General features: G+C 44.2%; 8 protein-coding genes across 9 annotated transcripts; 3 read left to right on the forward strand and 5 right to left on the reverse strand.

Moving 5' to 3' along the window:
- Nucleotides 1-521: 521 nt before the first annotated feature.
- Nucleotides 522-7698, forward strand: LOC126564411 (RNA-binding protein 39). 2 transcript variants are annotated; one of them, XM_050221451.1, is made up of 6 exons: nucleotides 638-771; nucleotides 1441-1510; nucleotides 2017-2062; nucleotides 4958-5037; nucleotides 5124-6024; nucleotides 7066-7698. In XM_050221451.1, exons 3-6 carry the CDS (start codon nucleotides 2057-2059, stop codon nucleotides 7696-7698), a joined length of 1620 nt encoding a protein of 539 aa, XP_050077408.1. In that variant the 5' UTR covers nucleotides 638-771; nucleotides 1441-1510; nucleotides 2017-2056. The 2 variants fall into 2 exon arrangements, with proteins under 2 accessions (XP_050077407.1, XP_050077408.1); XM_050221450.1 differs by lacking the exons at nucleotides 1441-1510; nucleotides 2017-2062 and having other exon boundaries at nucleotides 522-771.
- Nucleotides 7699-9355: 1657 nt separating this feature from the next.
- Nucleotides 9356-11912, reverse strand: LOC126565878 (uncharacterized). The gene is made up of 3 exons (XM_050223088.1): nucleotides 11792-11912; nucleotides 9801-10659; nucleotides 9356-9611 (listed from the first exon to the last, which is right to left on the reverse strand). The coding sequence occupies exons 1-3, from the start codon at nucleotides 11883-11885 to the stop codon at nucleotides 9356-9358; spliced, it is 1209 nt and encodes a 402-aa protein (XP_050079045.1). The 5' UTR covers nucleotides 11886-11912.
- A 2663-nt stretch (nucleotides 11913-14575) lies between these two features.
- Nucleotides 14576-15436, reverse strand: LOC126565313 (putative RNA polymerase II subunit B1 CTD phosphatase RPAP2 homolog). Its single transcript, XM_050222479.1, has 3 exons — nucleotides 15330-15436; nucleotides 15051-15263; nucleotides 14576-14969 (listed from the first exon to the last, which is right to left on the reverse strand). The coding sequence occupies exons 1-3, from the start codon at nucleotides 15431-15433 to the stop codon at nucleotides 14576-14578; spliced, it is 711 nt and encodes a 236-aa protein (XP_050078436.1). The 5' UTR covers nucleotides 15434-15436.
- Nucleotides 15437-15530: 94 nt separating this feature from the next.
- Nucleotides 15531-17195, reverse strand: LOC126564585 (zinc finger protein 761-like). The gene is made up of 3 exons (XM_050221662.1): nucleotides 17070-17195; nucleotides 15670-16999; nucleotides 15531-15577 (listed from the first exon to the last, which is right to left on the reverse strand). The coding sequence occupies exons 1-3, from the start codon at nucleotides 17193-17195 to the stop codon at nucleotides 15531-15533; spliced, it is 1503 nt and encodes a 500-aa protein (XP_050077619.1).
- A 236-nt stretch (nucleotides 17196-17431) lies between these two features.
- On the forward strand, nucleotides 17432-18580 carry LOC126560532 (zinc finger protein 708-like). The gene is made up of 2 exons (XM_050216490.1): nucleotides 17432-17446; nucleotides 17519-18580. The coding sequence occupies exons 1-2, from the start codon at nucleotides 17432-17434 to the stop codon at nucleotides 18578-18580; spliced, it is 1077 nt and encodes a 358-aa protein (XP_050072447.1).
- Nucleotides 18581-18754: 174 nt separating this feature from the next.
- On the reverse strand, nucleotides 18755-19389 carry LOC126565404 (N-alpha-acetyltransferase 40). Its single transcript, XM_050222577.1, has one exon. It carries the CDS (start codon nucleotides 19387-19389, stop codon nucleotides 18757-18759), a length of 633 nt encoding a protein of 210 aa, XP_050078534.1. The 3' UTR covers nucleotides 18755-18756.
- Nucleotides 19390-19692: 303 nt separating this feature from the next.
- Nucleotides 19693-21501, forward strand: LOC126564392 (U3 small nucleolar RNA-associated protein 6 homolog). The gene has a single exon (XM_050221424.1). It carries the CDS (start codon nucleotides 19720-19722, stop codon nucleotides 21499-21501), a length of 1782 nt encoding a protein of 593 aa, XP_050077381.1. The 5' UTR covers nucleotides 19693-19719.
- Nucleotides 21502-21571: 70 nt separating this feature from the next.
- On the reverse strand, nucleotides 21572-24832 carry LOC126564194 (SWI/SNF-related matrix-associated actin-dependent regulator of chromatin subfamily A-like protein 1). Its single transcript, XM_050221162.1, is given in 6 exon segments — nucleotides 21572-21958; nucleotides 22787-22918; nucleotides 22985-23135; nucleotides 23223-24249; nucleotides 24321-24772; nucleotides 24774-24832. Coding segments are annotated over 6 exon segments (2208 nt in total).
- Between the last annotated feature and the right edge of the window lie 96 nt (nucleotides 24833-24928).

A 24928-nucleotide genomic window follows, 5' to 3' on the forward strand; every position in this document is an offset into this window, starting at 1 on the left:
TCTACGGGAAACGTCAAAGACAATTGCCTTCACGTAGTAATGTAGCTACTTCATTAACAGCAGATGAGCTTGCTTATCCAGCAATAACTGCGGCAATCATCCTCTTTCAACATCTTCATTCTATGCAGCAAATTTCACTCTCCAGGTTAACACCACGGAAACAACGGTAACCAATCAATTCGCTTTTGATATTGACAATACGTAACAAAAAAATAACATTATGATGGTTGCATTTTACTCTTTGAAACCCCAATAAAAATGTTCTTTAATTTGTAAAAATGATCACTTTTCCATATTCTTGTTTCAAAATCAACATGTCCCAAAAATCGTAACCGTCATTTTTAAATTCGTATGTCCGTAGCGCCCACGAACGAAGCACGAAGCACTCAACCCACCCGTATCAACTGACTGCCTTCCTAGCGCTCATGTCAGATGTGAATCACCTTTCGTCTGGCACGCCATCTTGTTTCCTCTGCATTTTACAACAAAAGCTAGCAGTGAAGTGCGTTGCCGTATTTATCCCATTTATCTGCTCACAATCTGCGTAAATTTATCACGCTCGTGAAGAAACACGTTTGCTGCACCAGCAGTAATTGCAGTACATTGAGTGCACTCGCTTTTAAGCAGCAGTTTGAGCAACGCGGAATGAAAAGTACCACCTTCTACGATCACGAAACACGTAAAGAGCACCACATCTCGGACAAGATGGCGGCGGATGACGAGCTCAATAATGAGGTGCTGAATTTGCTCGAGGCGCCCTACAAGAAGGAGGTAAGTGTAGTTATTAAGGCGTAAGATTGTGCCTTGTGTGTGTGATTGTATTTTTATAGTATATCCCGTTTCTACTATTCGCGCCCTCCTTGTGTCGCCAGAAATTTCGTAAGTCTCGTAGGAACGCACCCGAATCGCGATGGTTCAAAAGCTCTTGATTATAATGTACTCGAGCGTGTGTATGTGTGCGTACAGCTCGATGCAAGAGACCAGTAAAGCATAGCTCTTTATCGCGCTGGCGCGTGTGGAACAGATGGAAAGGAAAGAGACAGCTGATTCTGGTGGGGAGGCTCGTTACATTCCCGGAAGTTTATGATTCTGAATGTTTCGATAAATTTTTTCGCCCCTCGGTGGTTAGCCTGGTGTCTTTCCTTTCCATCTGACCGTAATACGCAGTAAAAGTAGCTTTCTCATGTTCCGACCTATGTAAGATAGTCCTTTGTGGGGATGTGTCGCAATGCTCCTCACTATAATCATCATTGTACCGTGTATGTAAGAATATCGTAGCATTAAGAGTGCTGTTTTGGAAAGGCAGCAAGCAGAAACAACAGAGCAATATAATAATCTATATGTAAAACTTAACAAACCATTATAACCACCAAAACTCAATCACACCATATTATCGCAAAGGTAAATGACATGAATTTTCCTCGTTTCTGCATTTTATAGACGATACTAATGTCAGGTTCCGGTATGAGTTTGGTACAGAGAGTGTGTGTAATCAGCTTCCGAGACAAAGGTACATACCAATTAATACAAGAAAACCGCAAAATATCAAAATATTACTACGAAAGTACTATCCCCTATCCATCAATATGAAAATTACGAAGGAAAAAAAAAACTATTACGGATGCGAAATTTTGCAATCATTAAAACGATTCAAAGTCAAGATTCACGGCGAGCGAGCACGCCTATAATAACCCCCCGAACAAAAATCTAAAAGCTACCCAAAGTCAATCATCCAATTTTCTGGCCGTGTCCTCTGTTTTGTTTTCGTATCCTTTTTCTTCTTCCCCCCAACATCTTCTTATCGTTTCGATCTTGTTTTGTTTTATTCGCATCAAATAGTATCCTGATGTCCTGGAATATTCTCTCCATTTTTTTTTCAAGATATCTTTCGCGGTTCTCTTGCTCACCGTATATATACATAGAAAAGAAAAGCCAAAAAACACCTAACGACTGCCAGCAAAATGTACGCGACCGAACCAATGTGATTAAAGTGGAACTTTCTCTTTATTTTTCTAGGCTGATCTCTGTACAGGCTGCTCTGTGTCTGCTGGTTGGAATGAAAGTAGGCAAAAATACTAAACCTAAAGCTTTTATATATATCTATTGATCAGAGACAGAGTCACGATTGAGACGCACATCAAACGAGTTCACTTCACGCAAGCGTACATAATTGAAATCCCGTTTATTCGTACAGAGGATAATTCTTAATAGGGAAGGGAAAAATACTCTCGTTACAGAGAAAAAGTACGCACAAACGGCTAATATGTATATGTACAAGCGAATAACAATGTGTGCATAAATTAAGGATCGTCAGAAAAGAGCTAGTGATCAAATACCTCATGCAATCCAGTTACCGGTGTAACGTCAGGCTGCCTGAAATACCAGGACCAGCGCCAAAGGAGGGAGAGATGAAAATAGATTTACACCACACGATCCTCGATTAATGCTCGCATTTTGTAAGCTTTAATCGCTCTCTTATCTTTTCCCCCTTTCTTGTGTTGTACATTATTCAGCTTCATAAGCTGGTAGAGGGCTCTCAGCATTATTTGCTCATTTCTGTTCTAGGATATCCCTTTATGATCACATACCGATCGGTATAAACAGACCAAGACACGCAATATCGGATCGAACAAAACCATCACCAACAGCGTCGCGTGATCGAAACCAAGTGAGGCAAGTTGGATCGCATATATGTTTAATCGCGTTTCCTCTTTCGTAGAAATGTGTCTTAAGACGCGATCCCTAACACCTGACCTGCACGATATATGGGCCAAGGAGGAATGTTGTTTGTGGACAAATATGAACTATCAAAGCAATTAAGCTTTGTAGCGCTCTTGTAATGAAACCTTCTTAAAGCGCTTATAAACGAAAGCAAGTTTCACTCACTCTGTTTCACTGGTAGTTCAAAACTGTCCAATTTTTTGTTTTGTTTTGTTTATTCTATAGTTCGTTCATTCTAGGCTTTGAGTCTCTGAGACTACATTCGTCTCGAAATCTCTTCATCTTAGCAATGCATCTAGACGTGTTATGTTCAGTTCCACACAACTGAAATTCGTTTTAACAGTTAACATTGAGTGAAAGTTGTATTCGTTTATCAGCGATTTTAAATGTTCTATTTTTAGTTTTGGCCCTACACAAACCGGTAATTACGCTTAGGAGATCGTTTTGAAATAGTAGAGCAAAAATGCTGCGTAACCTCTGCCCATACCCCGAATCCATGTCACGAAAATACAACTCGTGACACGTATTGCCTTAGTATTTGCTCGTTCTAGGTGATCTGGCTGTGTTACTTGGACAGAATTTGAATGATAGACTGTACCATCCGCAACTGGTAGATCGCAACCTGGTGAAACCGATTAAGAATCAACAAAAGCTAGGGTACACACACAAGCCTACGATGTCTGGCGTTATGTTGCGCTCTCTTTACAGGATCCACAAAAAGTGTCATCCCCAAGGCAGCCGTTGGCGTCCATTGAGAGCGACTGGCTGAGGCATCCCTTTTTCCCCCTCTTTCTCTATCTCTCTCTCTCCACATAACACACGAGTCTGTAGATTTTTTTTTCTAGGTTTGCAATCATTTCGATGGCCGGCTTTGGCCTCTACTGAGCAAAAAACCGTGCGTGTGGTTTAATAGAATCGATGCGTAAATATCCTTCCCAGCTCGTTGGGACAACCAATAAGGACGACGATGACGATTAATGGTTGTGTGCGTGTGTGTGCGTGTGATCCTATGACAATTTTGAACCGAATTCTTTACAGATCAATCACTTGATGCCGTAACCGACCAACCAGATGTGTTTGTGTGTCCTCACAATATTGGCCACTTTTTGATGAGCAATGCCCGGTATGTGTACCGGACATTGGTAATTTTGTTTAGCTGCAACTGATTACCATCGAGAAGCAAGATCACCTGCCCGCCATATATCATATGCCGCCGACGCGGTTCCTTTTGCTTTGCTACACCGAGCCAATCGCTAAAGGCATTATTTTCCTTTTGCAGATTAATTGCTCTTGATTGCGTGTGTTGGTGGGGCTAACTTCGTGCGGATGGCTTATGACTGTCTGACAGCAAAAAAAAAAAACCCGTACCATACATATGTAGGTGGTGGTGTCCCGCGTACACTGCAATCTTATCCCCCCCAAAACCAATCAGTCCTCAAACGTAAGTTTGTGTGTTCCCCATAACCGAATACAATGTGTGTTGTTATTGCAGAAACTTCGCTCGAAACTCCGTTTCGCAGAGCCCCACACATCATCGATCGATCCTGTTTGTGCCCTCTACCTCGGGAACTACGGTGTACTTAGAATGAAACGCGCAAGGCTTGTTCAGAAAATGGTCGTAAACAGCGGTACCGAACCATCCAAATCAATGTGTGTTTCGTTTTCTTCTGGCCGTCGTAGAGGCAAATTGTGAGAATCGACAGCGAGAGACACAAAGCCGTCAGCGAATGCGGACACAAATTGACTTTTGGCTAGCAGAAATTGAATGTTGAATCTGTTTTTCTCTTATATTTGCATATTACCTCTGCTCTGCGTGCGTGCGTGTGTGTGTGTGTGTGCGCATGCGCACACAAAGATCGGGGAATACACACTATGTGGTGTCTGTCTGTCTCATCCAGCGCAGACGGAGCGCAGCATAAATCCATTCAACCCAACTGCAAGCGCGCAATTTAATTAATCCAATTTGTTTGTTGTTTTCTCTTCTCTTTCCCTTTCTTTTTTTCTGTTATTTTTTTCTTTCTTTAACACTTCATCACTATCTCGACTATAAAAAAAATTCAACCGTTCAAATTCCGCGTATGCGCATCATTTTCATTTTCTCGAATACGACCTTATCTTCTCGGTACGAATTGTGGCGTGCATGTGTGCGTGCGCTCGTCCGAAAACTGCCATCCCGATCAATCCGCATCTCAATGGTGTGTGTGTCCTCCAATCATCAACAATGGGTCGCCTCCAGGATGATGCATCGCCCGTGGAAAATGGTTCAAGCAATGGAGAGAAGAAGCACAAGGAAAATGGCCATAGCAAGTCGTCCCGGTGAGTAGCCCTGAAAATATAATCTAATTTGCTTATCAACACATCATTTAATTGTTGTTTTCTTCCTAATTTTATCTTCCCTGCAGCCATCGTAGCCGATCGCGCGATCGTGATAGAGAGCGCGAGCGGGACCGTGACCGCGAACGTGAAGTAGAAGCACGTTCCAAAAAGCATCGTTCAGGTTCACCTGGTCGCAGCCGCGACAAGGAGCGTCGTCGCAGCAAGGAACGAAGCAGCAAATCTCGTTCGCCCGCCCGCCGCGAACGTTCGAAAGATCGGTCAAAGGAAAAGGACCGCAGCGGAAAGAGCGATCATCATCGCCGCGAGGTAGTAGTGGAAAAGCGTCGTTCGCGTGACCGTGGTGATCATCGGCGTCGTTCTCGCGAGCGGGACTACCGACGGCGCAGTCGTTCGCGGGACGGTATCCGTGGCCGGGGACGTCGTTCCATGTCCCCGAAACCGTACCGTGGACGTGGACGAGGTGGATCAAGCGGATACTATCGCGATCGTTCCCCGCTGGAAGAGATGAGCCAGGAAGATCGTGATGCACGTACCGTGTTCTGCATGCAGCTGTCCCAGCGTATACATGCGCGTGATTTGGAAGAATTCTTCTCGAGCGTGGGCAAGGTGCGAGACGTACGATTGATCACGTGCAACAAAACGAAACGATTCAAGGGTATCGCGTATATCGAGTTCAAGGATCCGGAATCGGTCGCACTGGCACTGGGGCTTTCCGGACAGAAGCTGCTTGGCATACCGATCAGTGTGCAGCACACGCAGGCGGAAAAGAATCGCATGGCTAGCCAACCGCCAGCCGCACCGCCTAAGAACCCATCCGGGCCGATGCGACTGTACGTTGGTTCGCTACATTTCAACATTACGGAAGATATGCTTAATGGCATTTTTGAACCGTTCGGCAAAATTGATAACATTCAGCTGATCATGGATGCAGACACCGGACGATCGAAGGGCTATGGATTTATCACAGTGAGTATACTTTATAGTCAAATATCAACCGAGGCTTTCTGATGATTTAAGTTGGACTAGTCTTTTATCTGTGGTAATTGTGTCCCACACTGAGGAGGACCAGAGATCAATTCTTTCGAAAGCAGCCATTATACGGCCTGTATTACATAGCAGTAGCGTTGGCAGATTCCGGGATTCAATCCATAGGAAACTTCGAATCGAATTGAATCCTAATTGAAGGATTCTATCGAGACTCGTTCCGAATAGAATACGCTATCTTCAATAACATTGAAATCTCATCTCGCGGATGCGGAACCGTTGCAAGCATTTTTTTTTGTTTTGTAATTTTAATTTTGATTGCTTATTTTGACTAATTTATGAATCTGACTGCAAATGAAACACTAGAATGGACGGAAAATGTGTTGTACCTCACGGTTCGATAAGCCAAGAGGAAGCAAAATATATTAAACTCAAAGGAAACATGAGCTAACCATTAGCAAACAAACAAATCTTAAATCATCATAGATCCTTTTATATAAAAAGCAAATGCAACGTAAAAGTACAGACTTTAGCTGCATACTTCTTGACTTGATTGTGATTATTGGTTTGCAATCGAGGGGCTAATGTATGCTAAATGGAATGGGTTTCCTAGCCTTAAACAGTCTAGGAATAGATCTTGCCGTAATTTGATTACTCTTCCTGCCAGAAGTTTAATTGTTGGATGTGGTGAGATCTTACATTTGCTGGAGAACTGCTATGAAAAAGTACAAACTCTAGTCGCATACTTCTTGACTTGATTGTGATTATTGGTTTGCAATCGAGGGGCTAATGTATGCTAAATGGAATGGGTTTCCTAGCCTTAAACAGTGTAGGAATAGATCTTGCCTTAATTTGATTATTCTTCCTGCCCGAAGTATAATTGTTGCATGTGGTGAGATCTTACATTTGCTTGGGAATAAAGTACATATTACAATGAATAACTTACAACGAGATTTACCAAGCTGCTACAGTAAATGAACAAAAAAAGTAACGACACAACCATGTATGCTTCTCTCTTTTCAGTTCCATAATGCCGATGACGCCAAGAAAGCGCTGGAACAGCTGAACGGATTCGAGCTAGCCGGCCGTCCGATGAAGGTTGGAAACGTGACCGAGCGACTGGACGTGACGACACACGCCTCACTCGACACCGATGAAATGGACCGCAGTGGCATTGAGCTTGGCGCCACGGGACGATTGCAGCTGATGTTTAAGCTGGCGGAAGGTGCCGGACTAGCCGTACCGCGTGCTGCAGCCGATGCACTGCTGGCAACCGCACCACAGCCCGTACCGCAACAACCGATCCATCAGTCACCGCCGATCGCTACCCAGTGCTTCCTGCTGTCCAACATGTTCGATCCGGCAACGGAAACCAACCCGAACTGGGATCTGGAGATACAGGACGATGTGATAGAGGAGTGCAACAAGCACGGTGGCGTTCAGCACGTGTACGTCGACAAGCAATCGCCCTCGGGCAACGTGTACGTCAAATGTCCCAGCATTGCGACAGCCGTGCTGGCAGTAAACGCACTACACGGACGATGGTTTGCGGGACGCGTTATCGGTGCTGCGTACGTTCCGCTGGCTAACTATTACAACCTGTTCCCGGATGCGTCACAGGCCGTTACGCTGCTACAGCCTAAACGGTCGGGTTGAAGAAAATAAGGGCACCGGGAGGATAACATGTAAGGCAACACTACTATTAGTACAAGAGTAGTATTTCTCCCACTGCAACCCAAAATCAGTTCAATTTTTACGGATAACATCAAATGGGATGAAAAGGCTAGACACGTAAGCGGTTAGCGCGCAGTGGTGGCGAAATGGGAGATATGGTAGAATTAAAATGCGGACACAAATGACAGGATTAACGATTAAGTAAACCCCAAGAGCAATTCGTAGCTTCTGTTTTCCCGACAGAATATGTGATATAAATACGAAAGTGTCCCATCACACGAACACGCACACAAATTAAGGAAAAAAAAACCACGCAGAGGAAATTCGTTTTGCAAAGATCTCGTGTTCCTATGATACAGTTTTCAGGAAGATCCAGCAGCAGGAAGGCATTGCAAGTTCAAACTAGTGAAAAAGGTAATTTTGTTTTTCTGTTTCTAATTTTGTTCCCTTTTATTATTGCTTTAGTAATTTAAGGAATACAGCAAAATCTGTATAAATGCATTAGTCGTAGGTTTTGGTTCCAATTTTTTAAAGTTTTATTCCCACTCTCTAGGTACACTAGCCCGTGTGTTTGACTCTGCGATTCGAAGCACACCACTAGTCACTTTAGCTTCTCCATCACATTCAAAGTGTTGTGATGCGCAGGATAAGGACAAATTCCTTACAATTTCAATCCTTTACAAAACCAAACACACACTCTGTCGTGATTAAAATTTAGCACTATCAGTCTGTCTGATGAGTGTATGCGACAACAAGCAAAGTTTAAGGTGTGTAAGGTGTGCTTGGAGTTAAGAATTTGAAATTAATGCAGGAAGAAATCCTCCTTTCACACAGCAATAGAACATAAAAGAGCGAAAAGTGGGAATTTATTAGAAATAACAAAGGATATATGTCATTTATGGTATTTTAAGGGAAACAACAGTTAAGGTTTTTTTATGGTTAAGCTGTGTACTCACGCCGTGAAGTATGTAACGATTAAGTGCTGTATTTAGACAAAGTATGAAAGACAATTGAAACATGAGTAAATTAACCGAAGAGTTTGTGCTGTTTTTGTGAGTGAACAATTCCGAAGATAATCTTTGCCATAAAAGGTAACTTTGGAGCATACGGCCGAACAACAACTTCGTTCCTATCTACTTTCATATCAATCCTGAGGTGCAATGTTTCGGAAGTCACCGTCGGGACTGCTGTTCCGTCATTTATGAGGTCTTGTTGAAACTTTCCATGAAGGAAGGTAAGAGGTATTAGTGATCTTTACAGAAGAAATCCCCTTAAAAGTGACCAATTGTACGATTGAGCAAGTAGAGGTATTTGGTATTTGTACGTAATGAGACTCACTTCTATTCCGCTCAAGGCTCTGTAGATCCGCAACTGATTTTTATCTATTGCAGCACATTCCAGAGGATTATTTACTTCATGATGCGGCCTCGAACATTTGAGAAATTGCTAACACCAATATATAAGGCAACACAATATTAAAAAGAAGGCAAGTGCATAATCTACTATTTCTATGTAGCTTTATTTATTGCTGAATTGTGTAATAGAATGGTAAATGTTTTCCAATACAAAAATATACACTATAAACCATTCCCAAAATACTCCTTAACGCTCGTCACACAGCACAAAGTAATGTTGCATTCTAGGATTTCTCCGTCGGCGCTGATGAACCAGAGGGTGACGGTACGGATGGCGCCGGCGGCTTCAGGATGCCCTTCCGGCGTAGATACCGTACGATGAGGGGCGTTGCACCGAGGGTGATACTAATTCTAACCGGAGCAAACACCTTATGGATGGCGTAAGCGATGACGAATGTGCCGGCACCGGCACCAGCCTTGCTGGCGAGCGCAGAATCGCCCCAGCCCATACGTTCCAGCAGCGAGACCATATCTATTCCGCTGCGCGATTGGTAATGGGGGTAGGTAAAGAGATCACATTAAGAGAAAAGGATAAAATTAATTGAAGGAATCAATACTGGGTATGGAAAACCAACTGTGAGGATTATTAAAACTCGGCGACTTTTTTTTCTAAGACGAACGAGAGAAAACGCATCTCCGGACAGATAACGAAACAGTTAGTGTACAAACCTCGATACCAGCAGGTAGCAGGTACCCAAAGAAGCAAGACTTATGCTGACATGGAACACGAGCACGGTAGAGCCGTATTCCTTGATAGCTTTCTTTAGCCGATCTTTGCGCGAGACGGGGACTTGTTCCGCACCCGACACGGAATTACCTTTAGAATTTGATTCCTCGGCAGCAGTACCAGTGTTAGCTTGCGAGGATTTATTATAAAGCGCCGAGGTTCTAAATGCCAATAAGTGCGTTGAGCTTAGTGAGAAGGCACGACGACCTAACGAACTACCTGATAGCGTCAAAAAACTCTGCTGTGGCCAAGAGCCTGTACGTGACAGACCCACCATTTGCCTACCTTCCGGCTTGATCGGTCGGTCCTCGTAGCTGCTCCAGTCGGAGCGTACCTCCTGGCGCAGGTTGGTGTAGTGCGAGGAGTTGAGTTCGTGCGACAGAAATTTGCTTTCCTGGGCCCACGCACCACCCGGCATGTTCAGATGCGTAAACTTGTGCATACCACCGAACGGACTCGGTACATTGCTCTGCATGCTCGAATTTAGACTGACCGCTCCGGTGCAATCGTACGATTGAACGTGCGGATCCATCGCGCCCGCAGCACTCATGTCCACCGTCACATCAATCATCCCGGCGTCGGACACGCCATTTGCGGCAAGATCGATCGGTGCAAGCGATTGGTGCGTCAGCAGGGCCGAAGCATTAATGTCACGCGATCGTAACGGCGAAAAGCGTCTCGTTTCCGATGCGTCAATGTTTGGTGGCAGCGGAAGCGTGGCCGCCAGGGGATAGCTGCGCTGAACGGACATGTGCAGTCCGGACGATTGTGTTGCGGCGCATTTCTTTGTGCCGGTAGACGCTGCAGGAAACAAAAATGGAGGAAAGAAAACGAATAAGGGTTTTAGTTTTAAAGCGCACTTTTTGCATCAAATTACGCGAGATGGACACTGGAATTGTTTTGTTTGCATTAACAATTTTAAATTAGCATAAATAAAAGGGCTGCGTTGTAGGGTGGTGAACGTGAGACGTGTTTCTGCGGCGACTGCAACCGGATTAAACCAGTAACAGTAAAAACGACACCGGATTGCAACAATGTGTGTAGCCCTTTGTCACGTAGTAAAGTGTACGACCAGACGATAAATTGCATCTGTTTATTGCGATGGCATATTTTTGCATGCCGGAAAGTTCCATGTGAATACGAAATCGAACATTGGAGTTTGTTGCACAACAAATCTTAGCTTCATCGAGCTGTTTGTGCAATGTGCAATATCCATTTTTTTTTATAAACGAGACATACAAGGGATCTTGTCTACCAAAACTATCTCGTAGTCAAAGATGCCTCCCAGTTAAAGGAATTTTCTACTACAAAGACTGCCAAGAGACCTCACCATAAATCATCTATTAAGAGACCTCGTCATTCAGAACTCATTCTACAAAAAAAAAACGTAGTCAATGAATCCTCGTCATCCGAACGTCTTATCATCGAAACACTCCTAGTCATAGCAAGGATCCGACTATTCCAAGAGACCTTGTCTTGCATGGATGTGGGTCTTGCAACAATGGCATTATGTTTACTTTGAAGAGGGTTCTATTCCCACGACAAGGATCAAAAAGAACTTAAAATAGATGATAAAACTTGTTTGGAAGTATAATCGAAACTAGAAAATTTAGACAGCATTTCATTTTAGTAATTACAATCTAAGCTTGAAGGCTGGAGTTGCAGAACTCAAATACTATTTGAAACAAAGAGCTACTTAGCACAACACCCCATAGTTTCACACCGTCATACCATTGCCGATATAAATTGCGGAAGAAAAAGTAGTTTCCTACATATATCCGCACATCCGTACATAAACACAAAGCAACCTCATTTGCAACAACTTCAACGCATTGGTGCACTTCCCGTTGCAACGGTGCAAAAACCGGTTCTACATCGAATGCCCGGGACCGAATAGATGCGCTTTGAATCAAACATAAACGTTAATACTTACCATCCAACGTACCGATGACACCGGTCGACATCGCCCTCTGGCCAGCCGTTTTGGTTAGGGCGGCCTTGAAAACTTGATGCACTTGCTGCGCCATTTCACCCACTCAGCCCTTTTGCCGAAAACAAAAATATTCTCACCCACACAACACTCGCTCGCAATTGCCCTTCGCGTTACCGTGGATATGCTTGTGTTTGGTCGTGTGCCCTTGAACTAGAGACGATTGCGTTTTACCTCAGACTTTAAAAGCACGTACGCTATATACTTTAGGGAAAAATTTGTAAATGCTCTCAAAATGCTCCCGTTGGGTAGATTGCCTTGAACCACAACCCTGAACCAAAACGTGTACCACACCCGGACAGAGCTCGACTGTGACTGAAACTGTGACTGAGAAACGTGCCCGGCTGAACCGTATTTGCGAATCGCGGTTGCGCGCAAACAATGTAATGTGCCTTTATGAGTGTGGAAATATGTCCCCGTCTCGCGCTCTGGCCCTCGACCGCTGTCGCCGCGTTACACCGGTTGTCCCGTTTGTAAATGTGTGCGTACGTGCGTATGTGCACACCTTCGTTTGTCGTGGTGGAGTCGTCCGACTATCCCAGCTGCATCACCGGCAATTGCGTCTGTAACGGATCAGAAAACATGAAAGACATATGAAGCAAAAATATGTGAAGACGTGATGAGCGGCTGCCCTCTTGGACACTCTTCCAGTGCGTTCCACTTTTGTTCGACATACCAAGGATGTTCTAATGGTTTAAAAATAATGTTTCTTTACATACACACAGTCCGGGACAAACGCGTGATCGACAGCTGATTGATCACCAATGTGCGGTTTCAGCTTATGGCAAAGAACACGTTCAATGTCCGGACTCGTGCAAAGTCCTCTGCACATGTGAACCCAACGCTAACACTATGCGTTCAAAAGAAAGTAAAATTTGTCTTTGTCGCTCCCATTTTACCCCGTCAGCTGATCAGTGCGTGATTTGGTCCGGAACCGGTTCACCAACAACTGCCGCAGATGCAAAATGTTCGCTCGGTTAGGTTAATGGGAGAGAATTGAATCCAATTTAGCGTCGACCGTCGTTTTAGACTTTGCAGACGTGCACACTTTTTAGCATCACTTTCGCATTCGTAGATGCTTCGATCGTCGGATAGTTGGTGGTTTCATATTCCAACTATTCAAGGTTGTTACTTCATTGTTGTGGCGCGTATCGTATGTCGGACAATTGGGTTAAAGTAGGTTTCATAACCGAAAGGTTTTGTATGTTCTTATTTAGAACTAACAACGTAGCAAATAATAATCCATAATACGACCTCGAGGCTCCAAAAGCAGGAGTCCTACAATCATACACTGGAACATAGCCAGAGTAAATCTATGTTTGCTTATAGTGAACTTTCGGAGTTCCAGCTCAGGGTACCAGTACTAATAATGACCAAACTTACATCATTACATGCCGGTATGATTGTATGATAAAAATCATTGCGACCACCATGACCACCAAGGATCTGCATAGCAGCGTAATACTAGCTTGTATTTTCTCTTCAATATCTAATATAGAATCGCCCCGACCTTCACACGTCTGGAGCGGGGTTCAATTCACATCCGGTCCGTTCTTCACAGGTGAGGACTGACTATCCAACTACATTATATTATTATGTCTCGTAAGTCATTACATGGCCGGCATGATCTACCAGGTCTTTAAGCCAACAAGTAGAATATAGAATCATCCGGGACTCAAAGGTTGATGAAATTCAATTACATTTTGAAGTCGTCAAGAAACTCCACCTATCCCAGGTCAAGAACCAGAGCCAACAACAGTCGGCCCGTATCTCAGATGTTGAGAGACGCACAACAGTACTAACAGCCATCCAGGCATAGTTCTTAAAATTCTTATTCTTCGGGCCCAAGACAACGTCGAAAGGATTTCTTGATTTTATTTTTACTCGTAGCAGGATAGACAGTCCTGCCGTACGGGACATATTACAGCCTGAGGAAAATTCTTCCGATGTATTGATCATATCGTGAGAATGATATTCAAACAGGACTCCTTTATGACATTCATTTGATCGTACGCGCGATCAGCGATTAGGAACGCTAAGCTAATTTTCTGCTTTTTGAGGGAACGCACTGTGCATAAAGCAACGGGACTGAAGTCTGATAACGAAACATTCTGACATTGAAGTTATCGCTCTATGGGTGGCAGAATTGCACAACAGGTAAAATGGCCACAATCACCACAAGATTAGGTAAAGTTGGGCCTTGTCGCAAGAGTAGATTCTTCACAATATTGAAGGTTTTTTTTATCCTGACAAAAATTGTTGTAAAACTGAGGCTGGGTCAGTACTATTAAAATATGCCCAGCTCCACTGTCGATACAAGCAAATAAAATGGACTAAGCTCACATCATTCGGCCGTACCGGAATACGCGGAAAGTTTCGCTCCCAAAAACGTACCGAAGTTCTTCATAATCTTCAGATGAATTACAATATTCCTAAAACTGCTTATTCTATTACCTACTTAACACTACTTGAAGCATAATTATTGCTAGATTTCAATGTACTTACTTTTTTATTAGAATTTGCTTTGTACAAAACTACTTCTTTCAACAACACACAGATAAACAATAACACACCACCGAAACGTCAATGTTGTGACAAGTGGCGTCATCGATCCCTGCTGCTAGCATGTCACAGCCAAACTAGAGAAAATCTATTTCATTAATATAGTTACTTTTATATCTCCTTTTTTATTCAATGTTATCACAATTTTTTTATAAAAATTTTATCTTAAATTTTCAACTTAGAAAGTACACTACCCAATGCTTCCTCCACGCCGACTACATCCTCCTGTGCTTCGTCTTGCTGAGGTTCGCGTTTTAGTATTTTTTCCTGTTCTTTTGCATCATACGTTCGTTCTACAATTTTTAACTCTCCAAATATCACTTCACCCGGCTGCAATGGTTTCTTTACGTCCGTTTCCCGATAAATAAGCTGCCTGCCATTGATTAGCCGAAAGTTCGGTATATCCTCCTGGTCTCGCAACCACAGAGGGCTTGTCAACATTTGCTGTTTAATGTAGTTGGATGCTTTGTAGCATTCGCCGCTACAAAAATTCTTCCTTTCCGTGATGTCGTACACCTTGTTGCGGGATACCGATATTGCGTACTGTTGCTTCGGTATGCTATGGAACGGAATAGAAAACAGCGAACGGATTAACATAAGTAATTCAATGCGATAAAACAACAATCAATCTTGAACTTACTTCGTGAGCGCATTGTTACACAACGGATAACCACAAAGCTTAACAATTGCACGCTCCTGAATGATGTCTTCCATGTGGCATTGGTTAATATCCCTAACCATGGTGAGCAGCTCGTCCTCTGTGCGTCCCGGTTCAATTAGTGTTTCTACTATGCGCTGAGCCTTGTCGTTACATTCTTTTTTCTTCCGAAGGGCCTTTTGCAGCGTTTCTTTACTGTGAAGAGAAGTGAAGTGTTGAAATGGTTGAATCACTGTATCATCACTAGAATACTACGCTTACCTTAAGTTCCTTGCCCGTCGGGGTAGATTCGCTCGGTTTACCTTTGTGGCCGGCATCTGCGGTATCTTATCATTTTTGAAAACATTGAAATCCTCATTCCACATTTTTGGATTACGTTTTTCCTGGACCGATTTGCGTTGATTTGTGTGTTGTGTGTTTACGTCTTTTTGTTGCTTTTTGACATACAAACAAGTTGAGACATCAAGTTGACAGTTGATGATTGTGCCCAATGAAAAAGTTGCCGCAATTCCACATTATCAAATTCAAATTCAAACCGGCTGAAAATAATTTATTTATTGTTTCACTTCCCTGTTCAATAGATTGTTACGCCCTGCTGAACCTATCGGTTGCTTTTTCGTGTTACTTTTTCCACCACAACTCTGCCGTGCCACGTGCCGCTTCAACAGGGAAGATTTAGAAAATCGTTTCCCACACTCTTCACACCCAAACGGTTGCTCGCCCGTATGCGTTCGTTCGTGCATGGTAAGTGCATACTTCCGGGTGTACGAAGCATCACAAGTGTGACAACGGTACGGTTTCGCTCCCGCGTGTGATAGTTCGTGCCGTTTTCGATCGGAAATGTAGTGAAACGTTTTAGGACAAACGCTACATCGGTACGGTTTCTCACCCGTGTGCAATCGACGATGTAACCGCAAGTGCTGTTTCGTTTTGAATCGTGCACTACATTCCTCACAATGATAAGGTTTTTCATCCGACTGGCACAACGCAGCATGCTCCTGCATGTTTCGTTTGCGTGCAAACGTTTTCGAACAGTACGTGCATTCGTATGGTCGCTCGTCCAGATGGCAGACCTGGTGCGATTTAAGTGTAGCTTCTGAAGAAAACCGTTTCTCGCACGACTCGCACCCGTAAGGACGCTCTCCGGTATGGGAACGTTCGTGGATCGTTAGAGCGGCCGTATTGCTGGCACGAAACGGACATATGGTGCAAATGAAACTGCGAGCATGTACATTTGAACGAACCAACTGATGAATGCGCAAATTTTTTGACGAACCAAACGCACGAAAACATACGTTACATTTGAACGGTCTTCCTGGTGCTTGATTCTCGCGGTTTTTGCGAATTTTTATCGCGTGTGTTTCTTGTGCATGCTGTACGAGCGTCGGTTCATCGCTGAACAGTTCCGAGCAGTGTGTCACACAACAAAAACGAGACGTTTTTGTACAAGTGTTTGAAGTTTCCGTAGGTATCAAATCGATAGTTAGTGAAGGAGAATTAAGGTTTGTAGCGGTTCCAGCTTTATGGATATCAGCTTCTGTTTTTTCAGAGTGACCGGTGGACATAGCGTGGTAGCATTCTTGGCACAGCATGATGTGCGTAATGGAACAGGACGGGGAAGTCTGCTGAAATAGATAGGTCGGTTCAATTTCATACATCTTCTTTCCACAATCACCACAGCGGTTAGTTGCTATCTCGGTTACGGTTGAGTCTTGTTCCATGGACTCTCGTGTAGTTGCAGTAGCTGCACATGACACAACAGATTCGTCCACCATTGTTTCCCCGTAAGTTGTTGCACCATCTCCGAGACGATGTAATCCACGCAGCGTGTTATCAGACAAAAGCAGTCTTTCCCGGAAGATTGACACTATTTGAAGCTCCAAACGACACTGCTCGCAGATATGTTGTGGAAAGCAATCATCCTCGGAGATCTAAAATTTTGACCAAAGGATTAAGGTTGTTTAGGAGAAACTTTTCCCATCCCGGCACTGCAAAACAAACCTGCAGATCAAAAACATCGTTCAAATATTCTCCTATCAGCACACCATCAAGGAAAGAATGAAAAAGCGTTGCAGTTTTGCCGTCTTCTTGATTCTCACATCGTTTTAAACACACTCTACACTGCATTTTAACGCCGTGCAGTGGGAATGAGTGATTTTTCCAGCAACTTAGCCCCAAAATTGCATACAGCGAAAATTGTTTGCATTCGATTTGTTTACATTTCTGTGCTTCTTTTTGATTAGTCTGATTTGACAGTTCCCATCAAGTTGACGTAAATCATCAGAATCCAAAACAAAACATCGACTTCCAGCTTTCCAGGAAATGTAGCAACAAATTTAATTGTCCATTTCAATGAAGTGGCCATGAATTTGCGGGAGGTATCAACGTACAAAAATACTTCTACAAAACTTCTCTTATGATGTATTTATATTATGTAATTTCGCTTTTAGATTTCGACAGACAACACAGCCGAGAATAAGGACCAAAGGCTGGAATCATACGTGCCGTTTCCACAACCAAACGAAACAAGCAAACCGCCAGTAGATGCGTACCAATCACAGGATTCAGATAATCCCCCGCGTTGTACCATCCTGTGCAAAATATGTGGCAAAACGTTTCTCGATCAGTACTTCCTTCGTCGACACCAGTTGGTGCACAGCAAGCTAAAACCTTTCCAGTGCGACAAGTGTTTGAAGTCCTTTGCGCAAAAGAATAATCTTGTGAAGCATATGCTTGTTCATTTGCGGGTGAAGAACTTTCAGTGCAGTCTCTGTCCCATGAAGTTTGTACAGAAGGAAAATCTGCAAGCGCACGTTAAAAACATCCACCCGGCGCTGGACGATCCGTTGTTGCAAAGCCGTTACGTGTGCCAGAAATGTCCTTCGGTGTTTAAAACCTCCGGCCGGTTACAGGCACACCGTGCACGGATTCACGGTGAGATGGTAATTTTCGATCAGTGCTTGAAGCCGTCAACGTCCGCTCGAAAGAAAGAACAACATACGGCGGCAGCTTCGGCTGAGCAAGACCCGGTACTAAATGGGGAAATTGTGCACAGAATTATTAAAAGCCGTCGTACCGAGCACATGAAAGGAAGGACCGATAAACGCCAGTTTGTGTGCGACGTATGTGAGGCAGCGTTCACCAAATCAGCCTACCTAACACAACACAGGATATCGCACACCGGTATTAAACCGCATCGTTGCAATATCTGCAACAAAACGTTCACCTCCAAACAGTCGTACGGTACGCACAGGAAACTGCACGCGAAAACGCTACGTCTGTTCAATTGTGATAAGTGTCAGGAAACGTTTAATCGCTTTGCCTCGCTGAAACGACACCAACTGATGGTGCACTGCGAACAGCAACACTATTTCCGTTGTCCTTATTGTGAGAAAAAATTGCGCTGGCTGCAGAATGCCAGGACACACATAAAAACTTTTCACTCGAAAGCATCATCGGCAGATGATGAAGAATTGCTTGAGCCAGTCAAAGAACGGGTATCCGGCAATTGATGGCATCTTTCAGCAATAACTAAGGGAGCTATTTCCAACAATCGAAACACAATCTGAAATCCTTTTAGTTCTTTGTTACAATTTAATATTTCTATAGCAAACGGCTCTTGCGGCTACAGAACAGTCTTTCAGTTTTTTTTTCACGTCTTTTGCAAATAAATGAAAATCACCTCCAATTAAAACATCGCTTTGCTCATTATCTCGTACGCTGCCTTTTCCTCCTTGTCCGGGGACATATCATCGACTTCGTAACCCAACCGTCGATAGAAGCGCATGCCATCCTCGTTGTTTTTCAGCACCGTCAGCACAACGCGCTCCATCGAAAAGTGTTTTGCCATCTGTTCAAGCGCCTTCATCATAAATGCGCCCAGCCCTTTGCGTTGGAATTCGGCCTCCACCTGTAGCTCGTAGCAGTAGAGCACGCTACGGCCATAGTCCAGATCGAAGCGAAACATTGTGTAGGCGGCTGGTTTCTTGGTGGTCTGGTCGGTCGCTACCAAATACCGTGCCCATGGTTTGTTCAAATCCGCTTGCTTTATCTTTGGCTGCCAGCCTAAACTGCAGGCTCGGTACTGTGGTCCTACGTTGCGTTCGGCAAGCTTGAACGCCCACTTGAGCAGTTTTGGATCCATGTCGGCCTTTCGCTTGCATTGGAGCTTCAGCTGCAGAACGGTTCCATCCGGGTGGGAAGATTTGAAGCAAAGGAACTCGGGAAATTCTGCCAGCGGGTTTGTTTGCTGATTTGCCACCTGGAGACACCGCTGCTGCGATGTTGCCTGATTTCGGGTCACTGTTTCCGCGACGGACATCGTATTTAAAAAGAGCGTATGACGATCGTCTTTAAAATCGAAATTAAAAAGCGGAAAATTTCCGATGATGCTGTCTAGTATTTGTTTCAAAACTGACCAAAACGCGCGAATTCCAGCATCTGTTTGTGGTCGGTTTATTGAAAGATGACAGCAGAAACATTACAATTGGGAAACGTCATTCGTGGGCCACCAAAATGACATTTCACCACGCAGTCTGTAAACAGCAAACACAAATAAGCACGTTTTTGTACAGCTGCTTGGTGTATTCTCCTACAATTGTGTGTTTTAGTTAAGAAAAGTGTAAATAATCTCTTCCGCTTTTATCTCACCATGAGCGAATTAATTGAACTTCGCCGCGAGCAAGCGATCCGGGAGTACGAGTGCATGAAGCACCTGAAACTCTTCACCGACGAGGAAATTCAGAGCATCAAAAACAAACGGCACTATCACGATTACAAGATCGAACGTCGGACAAAAAGTTTGGCCGACTTTATCAACTACATCGCCTACGAGTGCAATCTGTTTCAGCTGTTGCTGCAGCGCCGCCGACGGTTACGCATCCGCGCCGAATGGGTTAGCCTCGAGAAAAGCATACACAACCGTGTCCGGGTGCTGTACAAACGGGCGATGCACCGGTTCGCGTCCGACTATCGTGTGTGGATCCACTTCCTGCGATACTGCAAAACACGCCGATTTTTCACCGAAGGTTCAGCTGTGCTCGACCAGATGTTGGGCTACCATGGCGATAAACCGAAAGCCTGGCTGTGTGCGATCGATTGGGAGTATTTGCAGGCGAAAAATATGACCCGTGCCAAACACTACACACTTCGGGGACTGCAGCGTCACCCGGAATGTCGGGAACTGTGCGTAAACTTTATCACGATTCAACTGGCTGAAGCGAAGCGAATTGGGAAAAAGTCGGAGAAAGAGGAAAAGAACGTCCCGGTGGGGGACGATGCGGAGTTGGAGAAAGCGCTCAAAACAGCCCACTTAGTGTACAAAAACTTTGAGCATAAAGATATGGCGTTCTATGAGGAATTGTTAAAAGTGTTTAAAAAGTACGTTCCCGTGTCGAACGAGTTGGCAAAGGAAGCGATTGCGGAAATGCGAAACATACTTGCCGATAAGGAAGAAATGTGGCATTTGCTTGCAAACCTAATGCTCGAGGGAAGTGAATTCGTAACGGAAGGTGCTATTAAATCTTCCGAAGCGCTTGAAAAGTGTCTCGAGATTTATGAGGAAGCATTGGACCGTTTGCCAACGAAGAAAATGCACAGCTTTTGCATTGATGCGATGCTCGAGCTTAATTCCACCCAAGATGAAACGGTCGGCGTTCAAAAGAGCAAACGAAAAGCTCTCGCCAATGCGTTCAAGCGGGCCCTTGTTGCCGATCTACTAGAGGAGAAAAAATTGCTCCAGTATCTGAAGCTTCTGCTGCACAACAATAATCCCAAGGAAGAACTCATCATGAGCGTCATTGGCAAAGGCTTGGAACAGTATCCGGCAAGTGTGAAAATTTGGCAATCGTACATGCGCTACCTGATGGTCCACAAAGACGTAGAGGAGGATGAGCTGGAAGCTGTTTTCCGTAAAGGCGTTAGCAGTCTGCCGGAAAAAAGCAACCGATTGCCACTGTGGGAAATGCTTTTCCATTACTACAGCAATCGGCCAGATTTGCCCGGCAAGCTGGAGCAGCTGTTCCGGCGTGCCATCGACCAAGGACCGGAAATATCGCACCATTATCAGCCTCTGTTTCTGGATTATATTATGAGCAAGAGTAGCATTGCGAAGGCGCGAAGTGAATATCAGCGGTTGGTGAAGAATTACACCACCACGTTGGAGTTGCATCAGAAAATGGCAAACTTGGAAGCGACGCAGACACCACCGGACGTTAACGAATGGCGCCAGTGTCACGAGAATGCTACCCAATTCTACGGTAAAACAGATCCAACCGTTTGGTTGCAGTACGCCCAATTTGAACGGGACCATGGCAAACCGCAACACATGCAATCGCTGTACGAACGGGCCAAAGCTGCACTGGATGAGGAATCGTTTGCAACCTTCATGGCGGAGTATGAGCTTATTCGTAACCCCTACATTGTTCGTTACTAAGTTCAATAAATAAAAAAAAAAGGTACCATTATTTCCTGAAACAAATCCGTGCATTGTTGCTCATTGTAAGTTACAGTTCCAAATCGGCCAAATCATCATCATCATCGTCGTGATTGAGAAAGCTTGTTAAGCACTCGTTTTCGTTGGATGTTTTCCGCTGTGCTGAACTTGAACGTTGTACGAATGAGTCGAGCGTTCCCTTGCCAGGATTTCTACCGCCGGGCGAGAGTGATTTGTTAAGGAAAGGTTCTATGTTGCCCGCATTGCTCGGCGCTTGTACGCTGGACGCGTCGGAAAAGTCTTCATTACACAGCCCAACCCGGCTGAGTGTTTCCTGTTTGCGCTGCAACATCGTCCAGATGATGTCGTCGGCAGTTTTCTTTGCTAGTAGGTAGCGCACGGTAACGTTATCCGATTGTCCGATACGGTGGGCGCGGCTTTCGGCTTGGGCCAAGGTCTGGAATGGGTAGAAAGTTGAGTATTATTAATTGAGAACTTTTAAGTACAGACTTTGAGTTTAGTACTGTCATGAAAAAAAATTCTTCAAATTCTTATTCAAACAAAGGTTCCTTCATTTTGCGGCAGATGGAGTTACAGCATTTCGGATAATTTTTTTTTATTCTGAAGGAAATTCCTGTCCGTATTGCTCAAAGCTACATTTCTAAGGCAATGAAAATATAGATGCAACTAAATGCTGAATGGAGGATTATTCTCTGATATGGATGTCCCGGTGATTTTTGTATTCTTTTTTTCGTCCTGACAAATGCGGATCTTCCTAGAAGCGGAATAAGCGAACGCGTGGGGCGCCCCACCTCTCAAAACGAACCGGTTGTATATATAGATCGCCTAGGGCTTCGAGAGGTGCCTCGTAAAAGGTTCGTGTTGGGGCCTCTTTAGAGGACAACAAGCACACCCTCCCAGCATTACAGGACCCTCCTTGAAGTGGTCCCGTCAGCTATCTTCGGGATATCCTGTAATAGTACTTCAGGGTTTTCTCATGCATTCCTCGCATCAGACATGAAACGTGATTTTTGTAAAATAATGTCCATATTGTCCAGGATATATTTTTTGTTTCAAAGCATTCGGTCAGATGCTTTGAAACAAAAAAGATTCGATTTCTCGGAACAGTTTTCATTCGTTTCAGTTCAAAGTATGATCAAATCAAAGCGAAATAGCTGTAAGATTGTTTCTCGTCATAAAAGGCATGAGTGTACCCCAAGGAAGGAGGAGCATCGCATGGAAAACAATATAATTTTACTTTTAAACACATTCGTTCAGTACTTACACTCGGATTCCAGTCGAGCTCGGCAAATAGCACCAGCTGGGCGGCGGTTAGTGTAATGCCAGCATTACATGCTTTTAGTGAAAGAACCGCCGCATGACAAGACCCTTTGGTTTGGAATCTTTCCACTAATGACTGAAAGAATAAAAAAAACCTTTATAATCAATGTGTTACTTCCGTTTTTGAATTTATTTTACTTACAGCTCGTAGATCTGATCGAGTGGAGCCATCGATTCGAATAAAGTCTACCTTCTGCTTTGTTAAACACTCCTCGATGGCATCGAGCATGACGTGATGATGAGCGAAGACGATAAATTTCTTTTTCTCCTTTAAAACCTGCTTCAGATAGGCACTGATAATACACGGAAGCAGATAAAAAGAAAGCTTAAAACCTTTTTTTACTAATCAAAAAAACAAAACCGACCAATAATATACTTACCACACAGCAGGTGCTTTAGCTTCGGCCGTTACACTATAATATTTGATCAGCACCTCATCCCGCTGCCTACCCTTACTTGCCGTGTAATCACTCGCGTAGGAATTCATATTTTCCTCCACCTCCTCGTTCGTCCACAGGTATGACGGATCGAGCACCACCGTTTCACGGCTCTTTTCCGTCAGCTCTGACATAACTTCGTCCTTTGTGCGCCGGATCATAAACTTTCGTCCCAGTAGTAGATTCAGCTCGGCCAGATTTGATTGCCCCGATGCGTCCCAACCGAAATTAGTCTGCTTTCCCGCGCAGTACCGTGTGCTGTACTCCTTGAAGCTACAAAACCGACCATCAAGCATCTGTAGTTGGGTGAACAGTTCTACCGGTCGCGAGAGGGCCGGCGTTCCGGACAGCAACACAACCCGCCGGGCTCTCTTTGCCAGCGCCAATGCAACGGTTGTGCATTTTGCTTTAAAATTTTTCAACGTGTGTGATTCGTCAAAGATCAACATACCGAAACCACGATCAAGCAGCTTCTCACCGCAACGTTCCATCATTGAGTAGCTTGCGATTAGTATGCGAGATTCAGCTATATAATCTTGGCCACTGTTAAGGGCCGCTATACAGTGTACTGGGATGTGGGGCAGTAGCTGACGGATTTTGTGTGCCCAAGTGTCACGCGTGGAAGCGGTAGTGCAGACGAGTAATGGCCAATCTTGCTGGTAGAAATCAGCTACCGCGATTGCTTGATAGGTTTTGCCCAAGCCCATGTCATCCGCAATCAACACTCGGCCTCCTTTTTCAATGGCAAATGCAACTCCTTCCTTCTGGAACTCTAGCAAACTTTCGACGAGTGACGGTTCGATTATATTCAGACAAAGGCGACTTGGTTTTGCTTTTGGCCCGGTGGAAAATTCCTGCATAACAAACTTTGGAATGGGCACGAGTACGACGTGCGGGTTTAGCGCGGTAATTCGTTCCTGTAGCACATGGTAATCTTTTATCTCAAATGTCCACTTTTTCGAGGAAGATTCTGAAACAAAAAAGGGGGAAAATACGTTATCCGTTCGCTATATTAATTGGTTGTTCTTTAGCATCATTTACCATAACTTTTAGAAGGAATTTGTTTAAACACGTCAACCATCTGTTCGTTGAAACCATTCGTATCGACCACAAATCTGCTTTCGGAAATGATGGAACACGTACAGGTAACCGTCCGTATGAAAATCGGTGCCACCTTCCCGGGTGTGCTATTCTGCTTCTGACCAGGTTTTGTGTACGGAACAGATGCCGTTGGACCGCGCTTTGTATGTAACGACGAGCTCACTTTTCCGTATGATGATTGATTGCCACCGTAAAACGTTGTAATGCTAAGCGGAGTCTTGTTCGTTCCTGTTGGCATGGGTCGGACACCACCTCCATCATTGGTGGAGCATGTGTTGTTGTTGTTTGGTTGATTTTGAATACACTTTTTACGGGCATTCAAGCGTTCTATGGCGAGCCGACGCTTTTCTGCTATTTCTTCTGATGTGCAGGACATCCTGGGTGCCTTAGTATGGATGGCGAAAATAGATAAACAAGAACAATTTAATAAATACGGTACCACTTCACAACATAAACAATGTCTACCAATTGCCGCGCAATTTGAAGTTTTGAAACAGCTGTTGCTGCATGGACACATTTGGTTTGTGTTTTGATTGTCAAAATTTGTG

Source organism: Anopheles maculipalpis, chromosome 3RL (genome assembly GCF_943734695.1).
Source record: "Anopheles maculipalpis chromosome 3RL, idAnoMacuDA_375_x, whole genome shotgun sequence".
NCBI lineage: Eukaryota > Metazoa > Arthropoda > Insecta > Diptera > Culicidae > Anopheles > Anopheles maculipalpis.

Excerpts from the sequence above, each read along its gene's own strand:
- LOC126565404 (XM_050222577.1), bottom strand. The coding sequence starts at position 19,389 with ATGTCCGTCGCGGAAACAGTGACCCGAAATCAGGCAACATCGCAGCAG.
- LOC126565313 (XM_050222479.1), bottom strand. The coding sequence starts at position 15,433 with ATGTGGAATGAGGATTTCAATGTTTTCAAAAATGATAAGATACCGCAG. Across the intron at positions 15,264-15,329 it reads CGACGGGCAAGGAACTTAAG|TAAAGAAACGCTGCAAAAGG; the intron begins GTAAGCGTAGTA and ends TTCTCTTCACAG. Across the intron at positions 14,970-15,050 it reads TGTAACAATGCGCTCACGAA|CATACCGAAGCAACAGTACG; the intron begins GTAAGTTCAAGA and ends TCCGTTCCATAG.
- LOC126564411 (XM_050221450.1), top strand. The coding sequence starts at position 646 with ATGAAAAGTACCACCTTCTACGATCACGAAACACGTAAAGAGCACCAC. Across the intron at positions 772-4,957 it reads AGGCGCCCTACAAGAAGGAG|GATGATGCATCGCCCGTGGA; the intron begins GTAAGTGTAGTT and ends GGTCGCCTCCAG. Across the intron at positions 6,025-7,065 it reads AGGGCTATGGATTTATCACA|TTCCATAATGCCGATGACGC; the intron begins GTGAGTATACTT and ends CTCTCTTTTCAG.
- LOC126565878 (XM_050223088.1), bottom strand. The coding sequence starts at position 11,885 with ATGGCGCAGCAAGTGCATCAAGTTTTCAAGGCCGCCCTAACCAAAACG. Across the intron at positions 10,660-11,791 it reads TGTCATCGGTACGTTGGATG|CGTCTACCGGCACAAAGAAA; the intron begins GTAAGTATTAAC and ends TGTTTCCTGCAG. Across the intron at positions 9,612-9,800 it reads TGCTACCTGCTGGTATCGAG|CGGAATAGATATGGTCTCGC; the intron begins GTTTGTACACTA and ends CCAATCGCGCAG.
- LOC126564392 (XM_050221424.1), top strand. The coding sequence starts at position 19,720 with ATGAGCGAATTAATTGAACTTCGCCGCGAGCAAGCGATCCGGGAGTAC.
- LOC126564585 (XM_050221662.1), bottom strand. The coding sequence starts at position 17,195 with ATGCAGTGTAGAGTGTGTTTAAAACGATGTGAGAATCAAGAAGACGGC. Across the intron at positions 17,000-17,069 it reads ACGATGTTTTTGATCTGCAG|ATCTCCGAGGATGATTGCTT; the intron begins GTTTGTTTTGCA and ends TCAAAATTTTAG. Across the intron at positions 15,578-15,669 it reads CACGAAAAAGCAACCGATAG|ATTGCGGCAACTTTTTCATT; the intron begins GTTCAGCAGGGC and ends TGATAATGTGGA.